This window comes from Fistularia commersonii, chromosome 14 (genome assembly GCF_037954325.1).
Source record: "Fistularia commersonii isolate RoL2024-O1a breed Wild chromosome 14, RoL_Fcom_v1.0, whole genome shotgun sequence".
In the NCBI taxonomy this organism is placed as follows: Eukaryota; Metazoa; Chordata; class Actinopteri; order Syngnathiformes; family Fistulariidae; genus Fistularia; species Fistularia commersonii.
Window position 1 is genome coordinate 15765107 of NC_141297.1, and position 19099 is coordinate 15784205.

Sequence of the window (19099 nt, forward strand, 5' to 3'; positions counted from 1 at the left end):
AAGTTAAGTAGGAAGGCATTGAAGAGGATGAAGTGTGGAAAGGCAGTTGGTCCTGATTATACACCTGTGGAGGTATTGAAGTGTCTATTAGAGGCAGCGGTAGAGTTTCTGACTAGATTTTTCAACAGGATAAACAGGCAGTGAGAAGCTGGAGACGAAATGTGATATTGCCTATTTTTAAGAATAAGAGGGATGGCCACAATTGCGGTAACTATAGAGGGATAAAGTTGATGAGCCATGAAGTGATGGGAATAAGTGGCGGAAACTAGATTCAGAGCAGAAGTCAGCACTTGTGAGTAGCAGTATGGCTTAATGCCTAGAAAGAGCACTACAGATGCTGTATTTGCTTTAATGCTTTAAGAATGCTAATAGAGAAGTACAGAGAAGGCCAAAGGGAGGTGCACTGCACTTTTTGTCGACCTAGAAAAAGCATACGAGAGGTGCAGAGTGAGTGGCAGAGAAGTATGTTAGACTGGTGCAGGACATGTATGCTAGCTGTGAGACAGTGATGAGGTGTGCTGTAGGTGTAACAAAAGTTCAAGGTGAAGGTGGGACTTCATCAGGGATCAGCTCTGAGCCCCTTCTTGTTAGCTGCAGTGATGGACAGGATGACAGATGAAGTTAGACAGGAATCTCCATGGACCATGATGTTTGCAGATGATATTGTGATCCGTAGTGAGAGCAGAGAACATGTTGAGGAAAATCTAGAGAGGTGGAGGCAGCTCTGGAAAGGAGAGGAATGAAGGTTAGTTGCAGCAAGGCAGAATATACGTGTGTGGAAGAGAGTGAGACAACAGGGAGTAGAGATCAAGAAGTTGGAAGATTTTATGGACTTACTGTAGGGTCAACAGCCCAGAGCAAGGGAGAGTGTGGAAAAGAAGTAAAAGAGAAAAGTGTCAGGGGTACTATGCGACAGAAGACTATCAGCCAGAATGGAAGGAAGGGCATACAAGACAGTGGTGAGACCAGCAATGCTGTATGCTGTGACAATGATGAAAAGACAGAATGCAGAGCTGGAGGTCACAGAGATGAAGATGCTAAGGCTCTCTTTGGGAGAGACGAGGATGGACTGGATCAGGAATGTGTCCATCAGAGGGACAGCACATGTTAGATGTTTTGGAGAGAAAATCAGAGAAGCCAGACTGAGATGGTTCGGCCATGTACAGAGAGGAGGGTGAATATATTGGTAGATGGATACTTGAATTGGAACTGCCCGGCAGGAGGTCTAGAGGAAGACCAAAGAGAAGATTTATAAAGGTCCTTCTCAAAAAATTAGCATGTTGTGATAACGTTCATTATTTTCCATAATGTAGTGATAAAAATAAAACTGTCATATATTTTAGATTCATTGCACGCAACTGAAGTAGTTCAGGCCTTTTATTGTTTTAATATTGATGATTTTGGCAAAAAAGTAAAGAAAAACCAAAAATCTCTATCTCAAAAAATTAGTATATGTCATCCGACCAATAAAAAAAAAGTGTTTTTAATACAAAAATAGTCAACCTTCAAATAATTATGTTCAGTTATGCACTCAATACTTGGTCGGGAATCCTTTTGCAGAAATGACTGCTTCAATGCGGTGTGACATGGAGGCGATCAGCCCTTTGGCACTGCTGAGGTGTTATGGAGGCCCAGGATGCTTCGATAGCAGCCTTAAGCTCATCCACAGTGTTGGGTCTGGTGTCTCAACTTCCTCTTCACAATATCCCACAGATTCTTGATGGGTTTCAGGTCAGGAGAGGTGGCAGGCCAGTTGAGCACAGTAATAACATGGTCCGTAAACCATTTACCAGTTGTTTTGGCACTGTGAGCAGGTGCCAGGTCGAGCTGAAAAATGAAGTCTTCACCTCCATAAAGCCTTTCAGCAGATGGAAGCATGACGTGCTCCAAAATCTCCTGCTAACTAGCTGCATTGGCCCTGCCCTTGATAAAACACAGTGGACCAACACCAACAGCTGAAATGGCACCCCAGAGCATCACTGACTGTGGATACTTGACACTGGACTTCAAGCATTTTGGCATTTCCTTCTCACCAGTCTTCCTCCAAACTTGGGCACCTTGATTTCCGAATGTCATGCGAAATTTGCTTTCATCCGAAAAAAGTGCTTTGGAGCACTGAGCAACAGTCCAGTGCTGCTTCTCTGTAGCCCGGGTCAGGCGCTTCTGCCACCGTTTCTAGTTCAAAAGTGTCTTGACCTGGGGAATGCGGTACCTGTAGCCCATTTCCTGCGCACGCCTGTGCACGGTGGCTCTGGATGTTTCTACTCCAGACTCAGTCCACTGCTTCCACAGCTCCCCCAAGGTCTGGAATCGTCCCTTCTCCACAATCAGGTCGTCAGGTCGGCAGTCTTACCCATGATTGCGGTTTTGAGTAATGAACCAGGCTGGGAGTTCTTACAAGCCTCAGGAATCTTTTGCAGGTGTTTACAGCTAATTCGTTGATTCAGATGATTAGGTTACTAGCTCATTTAGAGTACCTTTTCATAATATGCTAATTTTTTGAGATAGGACTTTGGGGTTTTCATGAGTTGTATGCAGTATTAAAACAATAAAAGACCTGAAATATTTCAGTTGGTGTGCGATGAATCTAAAATATACGAAATTTTAATTTTTATCATTACATTATGGAAAATAATGAACTTTATCACAATATGCAATTTTTTTGAGAAGGACCTGTAGATGTAGTGACAGAGGATATGTCAGTTGGTGTGAGAAAATACAGTCATTTGGCAGACGCTTTTATCTAAAGTGATAGCGGAGATAGAACCCAGGACCTTAGCGATGCAAAGCACATGCTCAACCACTGAGCTACATACATCACCAGAGAGGATGATAAAGATAATAGGGGTAGATGGAGAAGGTTGATTTGCTGTGGCGACCCCTGAAGAGAAAAACTGAAAGGAAAATAAGAATAAGGGTCAGAAGGAACAGAAAACTACAGTCAATGCCTAGTCTTTTTTGAGCAAAAAGCCATTTGTGTCCATTAATGACTTTCCATGTCCCCTCATATGTGGGTCGGTTATGATCAACAAAGGGTTTACAGGATGATGCTACAGTCTATGCTGTCTGCACCATTTTTTCAGAAACTTCATATTTCATATTGTTTTCATTTTAAACAATAAAAGGATGCAAAAATCATTTGTTGTTTTAAGTAGTGGGGCCATAGCTAATCCATGTGTGTGTGTGTGTGTGTTTGTGTTTAGGGGGGTTGAAAATATATGAACATTAAAGTTGTCAGGAAATGGTTGTGCACGGCCTCAGGATTGAACATAAAACAACTTGATTTTATTTAATAGCTTTTGCGCAGCTGCCCCATCACAAAGAACAATTACTTTTCTATTATACAAGGCAGAGACGGGGGTCTAGTAAATAAACAGACTGTGCAGCAAACATAACACTATACAAACACACATTTCACCCGAGAAACATTTATTGAGATCAAGCACAGTCATATAAATTGTATTTTTTAAATCATGCATTTGAATGGAGCTACCTGTTAACAATGACCACTAGCAAACCAAAGTATCACCGTGGAAATCACAAACACACACACACGCACGCACACGCACGCACGCACACGCACACACACACACACACACACACACACACACACACACACATCATAAAATGCTGGTATAGTTTTAAAGCGAATAACATCTTAATTATTGAGTAGCTGCTTGGTCGAGGACACAGAAAGGCAAATATTGGGAAAGCTTTAAAAGCCAGTCTGTAATATTTGAAGTTTTGTTAAGGGAATAGAAGTGCAAAAATGAAGCTAAACAAAAAAAGAGAACTCACCCGTCACAATACAAAACAATATATATGCAAATATTTTTTGTTCCACAGGTTATACTCTCGGTCACACAGTGTGTTCTGCTTTACTGTGAAGCTTGGTCTTTTGTTTGCAGTATACTGAAATCTGGACAACGTTCTCTCAAAGACAACAAATCTCAGGACATTTGGCCTCTGCAGAGGCAGCAGAAAAAAAACAAACAAACCCGAACAAAACTATATTCCAAAAATCACTTCTGTACAGAGGTTGCTCGAGATAATCCACAGATATCATATCAAAGCGTTGTCAAAAGGTTTTCCCCCAGTCACGCTGCAGACCAAGCAAGCCACATGCTACTGTTCAAAGACATATGGTGAATTTGTTGCCAATGAGTGAAAAAAAAAAATGAAAAAAATAAAAATAAAGAATGAATAAGAGAAGCTTCTTTGCACATCTAGACTTGGCCTCCAGAACTATGCCGGCTTCACATATTAAAATATTGAGAACATCTGCCAATTTCAAAATTACACTGTCACTTTGCTGGGCCTGGTGCTTGTTTACTTGGCCTTGGGTGCTGCCTCTTTTTCTTTTTTTCATCTTTTGCAATAATTCCTGACTACCCTCAACATTCTGCCAAACACAATTACAATTATGTTTTTACATCACTAATCTTACTGTAGATCCTTCTGTCTGCAGCAGCACATCTTGCCATCATGTCAATATGTAAACGTCGTTTCTCTGTCCATTAAATGAACCAAGTGAGCCCAATGGATGACAAATGCATGCATTTACTGTAAGACTATGACCCAGGGCCATGGCCTTGCGGAGGAAGGGATTATAAGTTGTTGGAAAAAAAGTTTAAAAAATCCTTGCAGAGTGATGAAACATAACAGATAATCATGACTGATCATCAATAATTGTCATGGAATAGATTATAATTAGTTCTTTATTTTGGAGTTACAGTGAAAATACGAATAACTAGGGTTCGGTTCCTAGTCTCAGTCCCAGACTCTTGCCTTTCTTTTTCTCTCTCTGCTTCCCAGGGCACCTTCTTCCTCTCCTTCTTCGACCCACAATTCCACTGGTACCCTGTAGGTTATAGGCACCAATGGCGGTCGTTGTTAACCTGGGCCGCGATTCTTATGAGATTCAACTTTCTGTATTTATCTGGGCTTGGGGATGGCTCAGGAAGACACTGGCTTGTGCCCCCCTGAGGCAGCACAGTGTTCTTTCATTGTATTGATTTTATTATATTGTCTCCTATGTAATGGTGGGCCATTTAAATCTCTTTATATATATATATATATATATATATATATATATATATATATATATATATATATATATATCTGTGTGTGTGTACACACACACACACTCATTTTGCATTGCATTGCTTGTATGTGCATTGAGACCGCTTATATGTAATGCCTTTGGTTGCTCCCTTGCTTTGACAAATAAATGTTAAGAGAAGGTATTAGGTAATGCAATGGAATAAAATTATAAAATTTTGAAAAAATTGTGGAACATCAATACTTTCAAAGCTTCAACCATGGTATCGTTTCATGAAGAGCTTATTCATAATAGTTCACATTGCACCAATACCAACATCAGAATGAACAGATGCTGAGATTTACACTTGAAAAACGCATTACCTTCAGTGTTAAGTTAAATTATATTTCAAAAGACAACACCAAAAAACACTCATCATACATGTATATGAACCATCTACTCTTTTTTTTTTTCTTAAAGAAGCTACATGTTAGGGGCTGGGAGAGACTTGTCGACCTCCATCTATTATTTTACTATGATTTCATCTCGATAAATGGATTCAAACTATGCTGAAGTAATGACATCACGCGTTAATCCTGTCAACCTGGATGTAGTACCAATTTATTAACAACATATGCTACAGAAACACGGGGCACTTCTTCATCCCTCAGGGACCAACCCACCAATGGTTATTCCAGTGGGAGGTCACCCCCCCCCCCCCCCCCCGTTTCAATGGGGTGGGTGGATGGGTGGGGGGTTCAGCGGGGGAGAGCGAGAAACGTGCAAATAACAAGGATGATGAATGATAAGTGAAGAACAAGCAAAACTGTATATGGAAAGACTGATGTTGGGGCTTGAAGAATGAGGCGGGGGGGGGGGTATCTTTGGAAAGTGAAAAAAAATCCAGGATTTTACTTTTCTTTTGTTGCTTGACCTTGTTTTGACTCTCAACAATGCAATCCAGCATCACCGGGTTTTATTTCATTGTGTCTCTTAAAACCACTTTGCGTGGATCACAAATAAATAAAAGTTTCTTCAGCCTGAAATGAGCTGAAGTGTGAAAAATAAAATCTCTCTTGCGATCATACTTCATCCTTTTCTTACTGAGGTCAAGACATAAGCCTCTTGCTAAACTGTCTCAAATATATCCTGTGACTAACTAACTTCCTTGAGTTATTACTGCCAGAAGCCTCTTCATCCCTCTGCAGGCACATTGCTCTTGTAATTACTGAAGCGCTTCCCTCATATCTAAATAAACATCAGTCTTACTTTCAGCAGGGAATCGTCCAAATATTTGCATGCCTCGACACTGTTTAAAAAAAGGAATGAGTGGGATAAAGGGGTGGGGGGGTTCTGCCAGGGCCACTCGCCATGAGAGACATGGAGTTATATAATCACATACAGAATACAGTGAGTGATGAAAATCTCCTGGTTTCATCTCTCGCAGACGTAGGACAATTTTACAGTGTTGTGGAGTTTGTGTGAAAAAATGGTTTGAAAAAGGGATATGAGAATTTGCTAGGGTGCATTACTGCTTTTCTCCATGATATTTTTTATTTACCGATGAAAAACAGGGTCAGAATTATAATTGTGTCTGTCCACACGGTTCACATCCACACTGACTTATTACACCGGGCCAGTCTGGGCTGCCTGTTCGAGGATACTGCAACAAAGAGGATGCAAATATTCTGTAAATATCACATTACTGTTAAAATGCCACATTTGATCGGGACTTTTTAAGTTAGTGACCATTAAGATTATAGAATTCAATTAAAGGACATAACCAAACAGGAGGATCTCTTATTTAAATAATGTCTTGCACTGGGTTTGGAGGGTAAACGTCACTGCCATAACTCCACATCGAAAGTCTTTCCAAAGTGCGTGCTAAAAATCCACTCCCAGTCTATTTTTCAGTCAAGCTGCATCAGTTTACAGACAGCGAATCAGTCACAGCTAAAGATCCTGACAAATATGTCACACTTACTGTCCGACTTTCACAATAAAACCTACTCCGCCTCAGCCATCTCTCAAAATATATCAGTATAATTACAGTGTTAGTGTCGGACCAGAAATCAATTGGTCAGATGATCTTCAGGAGGAGCACCGATGGCTTAATCTTGGATGACAAATTAAGCTTGGCTTTCGCTGCAATAATTTTGTTTGCTGGTGACAGGAAACTACGCAACAAGGGCAGACGGATTGAGCGACATCTCAGAAAAACAAAAACAAGACACCCAATAGCCGCATAGCTGAGGGGAATCCTATGAAAACAAATTCAATGTAGGAAATAGAGATTACATGCTAACATCCTAGTCATACACTCCAGGGAGATTCATTTTGTAAATTGAGACTGCAAAAATAGACTGATGCAATAGTTGAAATGTTATGAAAAAGAAAACTCTCAAAGAAACAAATTTGGGTTTGTTATTCAACAGGGGAGCCTCTAAAAGAAAAAAACAGAAAAGTCAAAATATACTTGATGTGGGGGATCTTGGCAGCTGGATGTGTCAGGCGGAAAATGGGGAGCAAAGCTGTGCAGGGCGTGAGATACACCCATGGCAAAAGGCAGCCCAGCGGGGTCTGGTGGGAGCACGAGAACGCAATAAATCACCTGATGAAATTATTTGGAAACGATTAACCCAAATGGGAACCAAACCTCTCCAACCATCAGCGAGTTTCCTCCCAGGTGGGAGTGGGTGAGGAGTTGTGAAGATGGAGAGAACAAAGAGGGCGAGGCTTCTCCTGGAGGTGGGCGTGCACGGTGCTAAATAAGCAATTTGACTGCTTTCAGGCTCTGGATGATGCCGGTGTCAGGTCTGCATCCAAATGTATCTCAAAATGTAGCCATAAATTCAGAATGTCTTCATCCGGACATGCATAAATATTGACTTCCTGTCTCCTCTATTTCAACCACACACTGATTTGTTTCAGTATTTCTTCACATTATTGAAGATTTCGTGTCCAAATCCAGGAATAAGTTAGTAGTCATGAGTTTTTGGCAGATCGGTTGTTTCATATTCATTTGGTCTTCATTCATTTGATGCCTTAACTTCAATTCTGATTTCTTCACACGCAAGACCGGTGATCAGATAATATAAAACGGGTGAGATGCTCTTCAAGAACTTGATTAATTAATTCCCCCCGCGGGAGGTGGGATATCAAAAAAAACGATATCCACCTGCATGCAGGTAACATTAAAACTGTGAGTTACCGGGACTTGCGTGTGGCTGGGATACTCAGCTCCCCTCTGAGTGTGCTGCTCAAATTTAACCTCAGGGGCTTGTATTTAAAAAAAAAAAGGCTTGATGGAAGAATTAAACAGCAGTCGCATTGCCTGAAGTGCCACGTCACACTTTGTTTCGCGTCAGAGGCCGAGCTGGTGGCTCACCTGGATGACTGCACAGCATTTTTTCAAGGCTGAGACCTTGACACACACCATCCATCCCCTGCTTTCTGGGAAATTTTCACACTAAGCAAGCAACTGATTGGTGACAGCATACTGAGGAGAAGTAAACCACATGCGGGCAGCTGACACAGTAACTGATTGGAGGAGGCTTAGTTTTAAGGGTTTATTGAGGGGTTTTAACTGCGGTAAATCATCATCATTTAAGGACAACAGGAGTGTCTTCAAACACTCATTTTCCCAATTTTTCATGTGATAATTAACTCCATTCCGAGGACGAAGGTTGAGATGCCATTAAACTGTGACCTCTGATCACGATGGGATACAGCAACGATAATAATAAAATTACCGTTTGTATATTAATGGGCCTGACAAGTGAATATGCAGAAACTTCACATTAATATGAGTGTTACATAGACAAACAAACAAATAAGCTATCTATTTTTTTGACGTTTATAAATGGAAAAAGGAAAGCGCTGCAAGGTATGGAAATGTTTTCCTGGCGGCTAGGGAGGAAAGATTTGTATCACAAAGCTCAGCTATTTTTTTTTCTTGGGGGTGAACATGTCTGACATGTTCAAGTATTTTTGGCGATTGGTTGCTTACCTCCTTCAAACAGGACTTCCTTTTTAAATTTGTCATATTTAGCGGCACTTTTGCTAGCTTTGATATGAAGCAGCACTCTTGACTATTTTGACTGATGAGAACAGGACGTAAGCACAGTTACATCAAGTGTGTTATGAATGATTGTTGCAACATTTTTTTTTTCTTTCTCAATACGCTTCCCTGAGTTTCACAGGAAAATCTGTGATGTAGTTATCAATGAATTGTATTACAACATTCTACACACAAATTTGATTATTTAAGGGTGCAAATGTTCTCTCCGCTCATAAACTGTGAAAAATTCATAACATCAAAGTGTTTTTGATGTCATGAATCCTGATCCCAAAATCAATAGGCCTAGTCTTAGATGGATTTCCCCTGCATGATGCAACGCAGCTTCCTTAAGAACATGCCAGGATTTAGCTAAGTACAGAATTACGTGGGTGGATCTTTGATCTGATGCTGAAACTTTTTTTATGGAGGATAAGAAAAAAAAAAAAAAACTACCAGAAGCTGTATTGGAGGTGATACGGATCCCGGAGGGTTACAGGGTCTGCTAATCGATCAATAGCTCTAAATAACTACAGGTTTGCCACGATGAGCTCTGAAAAATATTTTGCTCCCTCTCCTTTTATTTCCCCGCTGTATGACTGTGATAAGAATTCCAAATGTTCAACTGGTGAACCGAAATCCTTGATTTTCTTTTTTTTCCACACCATTTGGAGGACGTTATCCAACCTCCTTTTTTTGATTGCTGATTTTTTTCAGCAATCCAAGGTTATACAGAAGAACTGGCTCAAAATAAGGGCTTTGGCCTATAGTAGAAAATACATAGAATTGACATTCTGAGCAGCTCCCAACAATTGTACGAGATTAAGAATTAAATAAATGAGGGGGGAGTTATATGTCAGTATTTTACCGTTTCTCGAGTACTTCCTGAGAGTACTTTGAGAGAATGGCTTTGGATTACATCTCTTTACAGGTATGTGCACAAACACGCACATACATCACATTATAACACACAAACTGATGTTCAGATAGTGTATTTTTGGATAATAATGTTATATTTATAGATGGAATAATGCACTTATGACCAATGAATCCTTATTCAAAATTTTTACTTATAGATTTGAATAAACAATTCAAACCAAATGGGAACAAGGCGATTTCTGTCCATCCAATCCGAGATTAAATGCACATATCATTGCAGGTGCAAACACAAACTGTATCTTCTGTGCAATAGTTTCGAGTGCGTTACCATTTTGTTGTTTGCTGTTGCTGTTGCTGCTATCTTTGCTTAAAATGTTTTGTGAAGTAAGTTAGGAGTTATAATTCTAACTCACATAATTAAAATCCCCCGAGCCCTCAAAAGCAGAGGTCAGTGACAATCCATTTGCCTCAGCTTTGGAGCAATTGCTGTAAGCAAACTGCCTTGCACCATCATACGACAAGCTCTTTGCTTAATGCCTCATTAAAATGTCCATTATAATGTAATGAACATTTTATAAACATGTTTGTGGAAGAAGAAGCCTCGTAATCTCCCACACGTAGGCGAGACAATGCGGAAACACTTTGTTGGATTTCTGTGTACCGACCATTAAAAACAGCCACACAAAGCTAACTAAAAGCCATTCATTAATTCGGACACTCTTTCTCTAACGCAAAATAAAGATTTTCAACAACAATGTATGATTACTATCACAATTTAATCCCCTAAGTCCAAGCAGTCTTGGATCTGTGATGTGGACAGTGACATGTATCTGGCGAAGTCAGTTCATCCGTGTCACCTTTTAGCACCCGTCCAATTGCTCCATCTGGTCCGGCTGTTATACTGGGATTTATGTTTCTTAGGCGGAGTTTTACTTCATGCGTTCTCAGGACTGAAGCGGACAGCTTATCGTCAGACAGCTGACGAGAGGCTGTTCAGAATCCCTGCCACAACTGTGATGCATTTAAAGCTGAGGCAGATATCAAGAATTGATAAAGAGTGGCATCAAGCAAGCTCAATCTGAGATGAGCTGCTCAATACCAATCAGGTCTGCTACAAAGAGACCCTCCATCACTCTGGAGGATTTTGCCATCACCCCGTACAACACACCAGTGGCCATTACAGATTTATGAGCCAAACCCCAGAAATCAAGACAACCAAATATAAAAGGAAAATAAGGGAGAATCATGGCGAAGAATAGTGAACCTGACAAGGCCTTGCATAAGTAGTGTAAAAGAAACACAAGGCTTCAGTCTAGACACACGCACACTAAATCAGGATAGACAATCAAAGTGGGAATCCAAACAAAGGCAGGACAGCATTTATCACACCAGACTTCAACAAGTACAAACACACAAATCTGCCTCTACCTCAAGTGGAAACAGAAACTCCAACTTATTGTTGGATGGAAGAAAAAAGGCTAAAAAATAATTCAAAAAATATCCATTGTTTTTTTCTCCCTTTTTTTCTTTTCACTGCTGACAGTCTCTGAATGATCACATCTGTCTCCTATCTGAACAGATCCCAGGGGTCCCTGGAGTGATACACACTCTATCATTAAAGTGGGGAGGTGGTTAGTTTTATTTGATTCATTGATTGACTGTCTTTAAGAGCACAAATGATAAACCACACCAAAACAAAAGAAAAAAAAGGAGGGAATATATGCTAGATGCTTGAAGATTCAGTCTTTCTTTGTTGAAAATAAAACCTTGGAGGCTCAGTTGTTTTCCTTCGTGACAAAAGGATACAGGTATCCTGCTGTTTTTTGTTCAAGCATTTCAGTTAAAGTGTGAAGTGCGTCATTTGGAAATACCCACCTGAAAGATAGCTTTTTATTTTTTTGTTTTTGCCTTGAGAACGCCTTGGGCATTTTCACATTCAGACAGGAACTTGAGTTTAAATGACAGGGTTCAGGACTGAAATACAGTAAAAGTCAAAAGTCCAACAGTTCACACAGGGTCCAGGGAGAAACATGTCAAAGATTCATCAAAACTAAAAAAATGACATCTCACATCAACTCTTCTATTTTAGCTTTCTCGATGTAACAACAATGTCTTGATGGACAACTCTGCCATATACTTTGTTTTAACCTGTTGGCAGGTTAAGATATTCTACATTTGATTTTGTTATGAAGGGAATCCAGCTGTGGAAAACATTTAACCACTAAATTAGCTGAGTCAAATTATGACTTCTAAACAACAGAAATTGATTCCATGGGAATTTTATTTCAATACAATGTTCACACATGGATCCAGACAAAGGATTGAGTTCCGCAATAATTTGTTCTGAAACTTTATTCGAGGCTCCAGTTATTCCAGAAGTGTTCGATGGATAAAAATACGGAGAACTGAAACACACGAACGAAAGTCATGAGATTCGTGTCCTCCAGCTAAACTTCAGGAACTTCGGGAGATAAAGACTTGCAGTCTCTGTCAGCAGCTGAAGCCTGCGAGAATGTCCGAATGATTGACAGCTGCATCACTTCCAGTGGCACAATGACACTGGGCAGCCAATGGCCAAATTTGTCTTATTTCTGATGGACATAAGTTAAAAAGTGAGATGAAAATTCGTAATATTTAATAAAAGTACAGGTTGATCAAAGTTGACTATTTATTTAAGAGGACTGACGTTTAAAATAACAAATGGTTCAAAAATGACCAGACAGCTTATACCCTGCCTTAAAAGAGTAAAAATAACGGTGACAAAGATATCATCTTCCAGTCTACTTTTTGAAGTTGAAATCTTCATCTATAAAGTTTCACTCAAATGTTTGAAAATGCTGTTTTAAGTATGCCAGGTCAGGAGTTGTAGGTGTGGTTTTGCAACACTCCAAAATAAGTTCCGTCACCTAATGCTGCAAGGACATATCCAAAGAAACACACTTAACAAACCTGTCAACCTTGTGTCGATAGACTGAAATATTGAAAAAAAAACAACAAAAAAAACATCCAAAACCATAAGACTGGAGGAAAACTTCACTTCCTCTGCAAGCAAATGTTGTCACATGCACTACACCAGCCTTAATCCAAAACTTAATCAGCTCACAAATAAAAAAAGCAAAAAAACTAATACTAATTCTAATTCCAATACACATGCCAATGTACCAATACCAATACCAATACCAATACCAATACCAATACCAATACCAATACCAATAACAATAACAATGATAATGATAATAATAATGTTGAAGGTAAAGGGGGTAAAGTTCAGCTCTAAGAACATTTACAATTTGTCCCTTTTGACGCTCATAAAGTCCCTACAAGAGCCCCGTGATGTATGTGTAGAGCAGACCTTCATTCCCAATGCGTGACAGTGTTTTAAAAGAAAGAGTGAGGGGTTTTCCCCTGAGAAAAATAATGTCATAAAATATGTAACCCCACTGAGCAAGCAGATGAAATGTATGTAGTAATTAGATGTTGTGATGTTGAATTTCAGAGATGTGATGCCACGATCAAATATTAAAGTCTTCAGGGCGAGTGCAGGGAAACTGTTGGACACACTTTAAAGTATTACTAGTTCTCCTCCTCCTCCTCCTCCCTCGATGCATCAGCCTATTTTGCAGTTCAAATTTATTCTGCTCCACGAACAGTACAGCCTTGCGCAGCCCAGCAGGAACCTCAGCTGGGACCTCAGACCAGCGGGGGGGCCACTCAGGTGAACCAAACAGTCAGTAAGAACATGCAGATTTACTGGAAAGATCTGGGCTGACTTTCAACTTCCTTTTCAGTTGGCTCACATCCTGCTGCCTTGACGAAATACAAACAAATCCTCCCCTCTGGGCGGCCTCTTTCTCCTCCTCCTCCTCCTCCCAACTCCAAACTAATCTCTAAAAGGAGAATTTAGAAGTTCTGCTAACAATTCTTGTCATTATCGATCCCTTTCCCTGAGGTTAAGTATTCGTTTTTGAAATGAAATGAAAATATTTTTTTATAATATACCTTGTGAAAAATTACGTCTGGTGTCCTTCATTTCAAGATATCCAGGCTAATTTTAGAAAGATCAGAAAAGCAAACATGGCAGCGAGAGACCAGCCGTAATCCTGGAAACATGATCACCTGAAATCACTCATCCTCTTTCATTCTTAACAAATAACTGATGTAATCATGAATTCAATTTTGGAAAAGTGGATTTTGAATTTTTTTTTTCTGTGTGCTGCATATGCAAAGTTCCCCTCACAAACGTTCTTGGATCATCATTATTGATACCATCTCTTTTGCATTATTGATCACAAAACTGCCTGTATTTGATTGCAAGTATATGTTATAAAACAGCCTCATTGTCATTAAAATAGTTGAAACAGTTTATTGAACTCCAGATCGGGACTCCAGATAGCTCGTACAGCCATTGGATAACATTCCCTTGGTGACATATGGACCACGAAAGTGATGTTGAAAGTGTCGTCAGACTGAGCATTATTAGAAAGATCGACTTTTATGGAACTGTGAGCAATGTCTTGGCTGAACTTTCTGTGTGTGTGTGTGTGTATATGTCAATCACTCTGATATTTTGGCTCCCCTGAGTAAAAATAGGGTCACGATAGGAGTTTCCCACAATTCTGTGTTTTAATTTGTACCTCAAATATTTCAAGTACTGTGACAAAACAAAACATGGGTGCACAGGTTCTATTATGATTATATGATCCATTATGTGGGGACAAAAAAGAAAAAACATCTCATGACAGTGGATGTAGTGGCTCAGCCTCTTGCGTGGCCATCACTTTTGGGTTGATGTTGTTGTGTTCTATGGGAATTCAGAGTGAGGGTCTCCTTGCATAGATGTAATTTTCCTCAAAAACCACATTGTCGGTGTTTAGTTTTTCTTCTTATCCAGTCCAGAGAAGCCCATATAACAAAGAGAAGTTTAGAATACATGCCAAAGAGCTTGAGTTTTAGAAGGTGAAATGTTTTTTTAGAGTTTTAGTCTGTGTATAAATTAATGAGGATTCTTAAAGCTATCACTGCGGCATGTGAATGTTATCCAGGACACGTCGTCTTATATGGTAAAGATGCACTTGAAAGCTTCCAGGCAGGTGGAAAATCTCAACTCCTAATTCAACCACTATATTCCATTTCACCTTTACTACATATTGGGTTCACCTCAGAGGAGCCAAAAAAACAAACAAAAAAAAAACAGGGAATCCCAGAAGAACTAAAGCTGACACACGTCTGAGACTCGGACTCTGAACAATTGATCTGACTTGGACTGAAGGGAACGATTGGTCTAATAAGACCGGGACCATTGAATGGTCAGACAGGAGGGTGAGCAGCTGATTGATTGGGAACAAGGCAGGATAGACAGGGGCTAATTATTTAAAGAGACACAGGTGAAGAAAACCAATGGGCAGAAACTAGAAAATCCAGACACCTACCCGAGAAATACAAGTCAAAACACCCTCACAATTCATCGAAAATATGGGTTCAGTCCCACCATCACTGTTTCTCATAAGTCCCTGCTGACCCAAGGCTGCCCCGCCATCCGAGATAACCAGGAACCCTGAGGGATCCCTGAAAAACTGGCCTCCTCCCACCCAGAACTGAAGAATCCCGCTATTTCTAATAGCTCAGACGTTCCATGTTCAAATGAGTTTCCACAGAAACATAAACCAAAACTACATTTTCTGGCTAGGAGAGCCAGACCACCTGATTGAACTAACATCAATACCAGTTGCTGTGCCATTTTGATAATGCTACCACCTTGTGGCAGTGGATCTCCCCACACTGACTTTAGGAGCTGTTTTAAAGCTTCACAAAATCTCAGTACTGTTTGCTAAAAAACGAGTGTTTGTTGCTCAACACTCCCAGAATGGATTTTGTGTCCTGGTTTGTAAATCAATGTTTGAGTTTTTTCCTTCTTTTTTTTTTAAAGATATTCTTAATTTTTCATGGTGTGAGTTTGGCTTCCACTGTAATCGGCAGTGCTGCAGCTCGCATTTAATTCTGGTTTTGGAATTAAATTGCTGGCAGCGCCAATGCTATGCTCCTTCTATTAATCGTGACACACATGCATGACAACACGCACTACTACACAGACACACACACGGGCTATGTTGATTACACACACTTTCATTCTATATCACCCCTCTCTCACTCTCTGGCCTCCTCTTCTCTCCTCTTTATAGAAGTTTTCCCACAGAAACCCTCTCTCACACAGACACACACACACACACACGCCCGCACACACACTCACACACACACACCCAGTGCTCTAACTGTTGTCAAAACACTGCTTGAAGAGCGAAATGTACAAGTTGAACTGATTTACGTAAAAACAAACACAGTGATATTTTAAAATGTTATGGGAGTAATACAATTGCCTCCCCCATCTAAGAATATAGAATTTGATCCCCAGACAGGAATGTTCTACACGTCGTTTTGGTCTTACGCTAAAAAACAAAACTAAGTCACAAGTCCTTTGCACAGCAACTGCCCTTTACTGTGGGAAAACATTTGTACTGACAGTTTTATACTCAAAAATTCCAACTTGTTTTATGGAGCATCAAATGATAAGAACTGTTAGCATCGTCGCTGCTTGGGCTGCTAATTTTGTCTCTGGAGTAATGATTAAAAGAGTCAAAAATACAAAGAAATCAAGAAAAAAACAGTAGGAAAGGCAAAGAAGAGACCGGCCAAGACCGCAGCAGAGGAAAGGATGGAGAGTGGGGATGGTAAACATGGTGAAAACAAACGAAAAAAAAAAGAACGCTACTGACAGTTTACAATAATGCCAATGCGCCCCAAGCTCTAGTCTCAATCCAAGAGTCCTCTCATTGCTGAGGGGGGACACCCAGTCATGCCATGATCTCTTACAAAACCTCTTTTGTGGTCTGAGTTACATCCAGGTATGTAACTTGTAAACCCTGTCGTGGGAGATAGTCATTATCATTCATGTGAGTGCCAGAGCCACACCATTTATCTTGAGAGCAGCAAGAGAGTGGAAGGCCTTGAGAAATAGCCTTTTCAGTCTGAGGGATGCTGTGTTTAGAAATTAGCAGGCGTGCATGAATGTGTGTGCCCTCCAAAAAGCTCAAGAAATCCAATCTTTCAAAAGATAAGTACAAACTGGGACATTGTATTCTGCAGCGGACGTCATCTCAGTGGCCGAAACTCAAATGCTGGGTTTTTACCCGGAAATGTGAAAATCTAGAATTGGTCTGAAGAAATGGCAACATCCCACAGGAAACCAGTGAAGGTCACCGCAGCCAAGTTCATCTGGCCCATCACAATGGGTGACGTCTGTAATGAGCCGCCAAACAAGATCTCCATTTTTATTTCTGAAAGGAATCAAAACCAGCATCACGAGGATGCTGATGTGCCACCAGAGAGACCTGAATTCACATCTTCTGAGCCACCTTTTGTCTGGTCCTTCACCTGAGACCTTTTTGTCTTGGGCTGACCAGGGGGCATAACGCACCCAACGGATATTCAGAATATGAAAAGGTAAAAAAAGAACTCTTGCTTTGCATCCTCAACATAAGTGCGCTCGGAGTCCCTGTTGCATTAATGGGTGTCCCTTTCCCCTAGAAGAGCCTGTAAGACTTCTCAGCAGAAACCATTGCAGAGACATGTGAGAATACTCTGCAGGGTCCAAGAAGGGGTATGAATCAAAGCCCAAAATCTGGGATTGAAATGGCGGACTCGTTCGGTTCTTCGTTTCTTTTTTTTGTTGTTGATCCAAATAAAAATAACCCTCCTCAAGAGGAAGCACAGTGGTTGAATCATGTCCCTCTGGAAACAGGCAAAATCACTGATCACACCTTTATTGTGAAAGGATGGTTGTAATTGTGCTTTCTCAAGACAGATTGGATGGAATGCGCGCGTGCGCGCACACACACACACACGCACACACACACACACGCACACACACACACACACACGCACACACACACACACACACACACACGCGCACACACACACACACACACACACACACACACACACACGAACGCAGGGCACCGCAGCGTAAAGAGACACCCGTGCGTAAAACCCGACGCGTAAAACCCACCCACCTGCATGACCGCCTTCACGGTTAGCGGGGACACGATGGCGGTGCAGATCTTCTCGCCCCTGCGAGTCTGCTGGCCCATGGTGAAGATCATGGGCGTGGCCAGCGCGAAGGACGCGCACCACATGGCGGTGATCAGCTTCTTGGTGCGGCTGCGGGACATGATGCTCTTGGCTTTGAACGGATGGCATATTGCCATGTAGCGCTCCACGCTCAGGCTGGCGATGTTGAGCGCCGTGGCGTAGGAGCAGCTGTCCCTAAGGAAGTAGTAGCCCCTGCAGACCGCGTCCCCGAACACCCACGGGTGGTGGAACCAGATGAAGTTGTAGAGCTCGATGGGCATGGAGAGGATGAGGATGAGCAGGTCGGACACGGCCAGGCTGGCCAGGTGGTAGTGGACGGTGCTCTGGAGGTTCTGCAGGGTGGTCTTGGTCAGGAGAGTGTAGAGGGTAATGGAGTTGCCCAGGGAACCCACGGCGAACAGGGCGACGTAGATGACGGTGACGATAACTTTGGAGTACACGTCCGTGTTGACCTCCAGGTCTTCCTCGTCCGTCCGAGGATCGCTGGCGTTGTTGTTCTCGAACGTGACGTTGCCGAGGAGCCGCTGAGCCAGCGCGCCCAACTCGCGCCCGGAGAGAGTCAGGCTCGAATCCATGTTGCGTTTGACGCGTTGGATTTAAAAACCGCGCATCGGTGATGTTCACTGGGCGAGCGCGCTTGTGTGGGTGTGTGTGTGTGTGTCTGTCTGTGTGTGTGTGTGTGGGGGGGGGGAAGGAGTGCTTTCCACACGCACACGGAGCGGGGAGACCGTGAACAAGTGTGTGAGAGCGATTTATACAGTCACGCAGGAGGCGTGTTCGCCGCGGTGACGCACAGCGGCTCACCGAGTTTCCTCCACCCATGCTTCACCTTGGAAACCTGAAAAAAATAAATAACCAAATAATACACATCACTTTTGAAGAAATATCAAGCGCGTTTTCCGCGAGTCGCCATACCATCCCTCGCTCTCTTGCAAACGCTCAACTTTATTTACACTTCAAGCATGAATGGACCTCTC

General features: G+C 41.5%; 1 protein-coding gene across 1 annotated transcript in view; it reads right to left on the reverse strand.

Annotated features, from left to right (window-relative positions):
- The window catches only part of ntsr1 (neurotensin receptor 1 (high affinity)), a 45760-nt gene extending 27063 nt beyond the window's left edge, over positions 1 to 18697 (reverse strand). Inside the window, exon 1 of the mRNA XM_086159485.1 lies at positions 18044 to 18697. Coding sequence (XP_086015611.1) covers positions 18044 to 18697 — 654 coding nt within the window. The remainder of the gene's footprint in view (positions 1 to 18043) is intronic.
- Between the last annotated feature and the right edge of the window lie 402 nt (positions 18698 to 19099).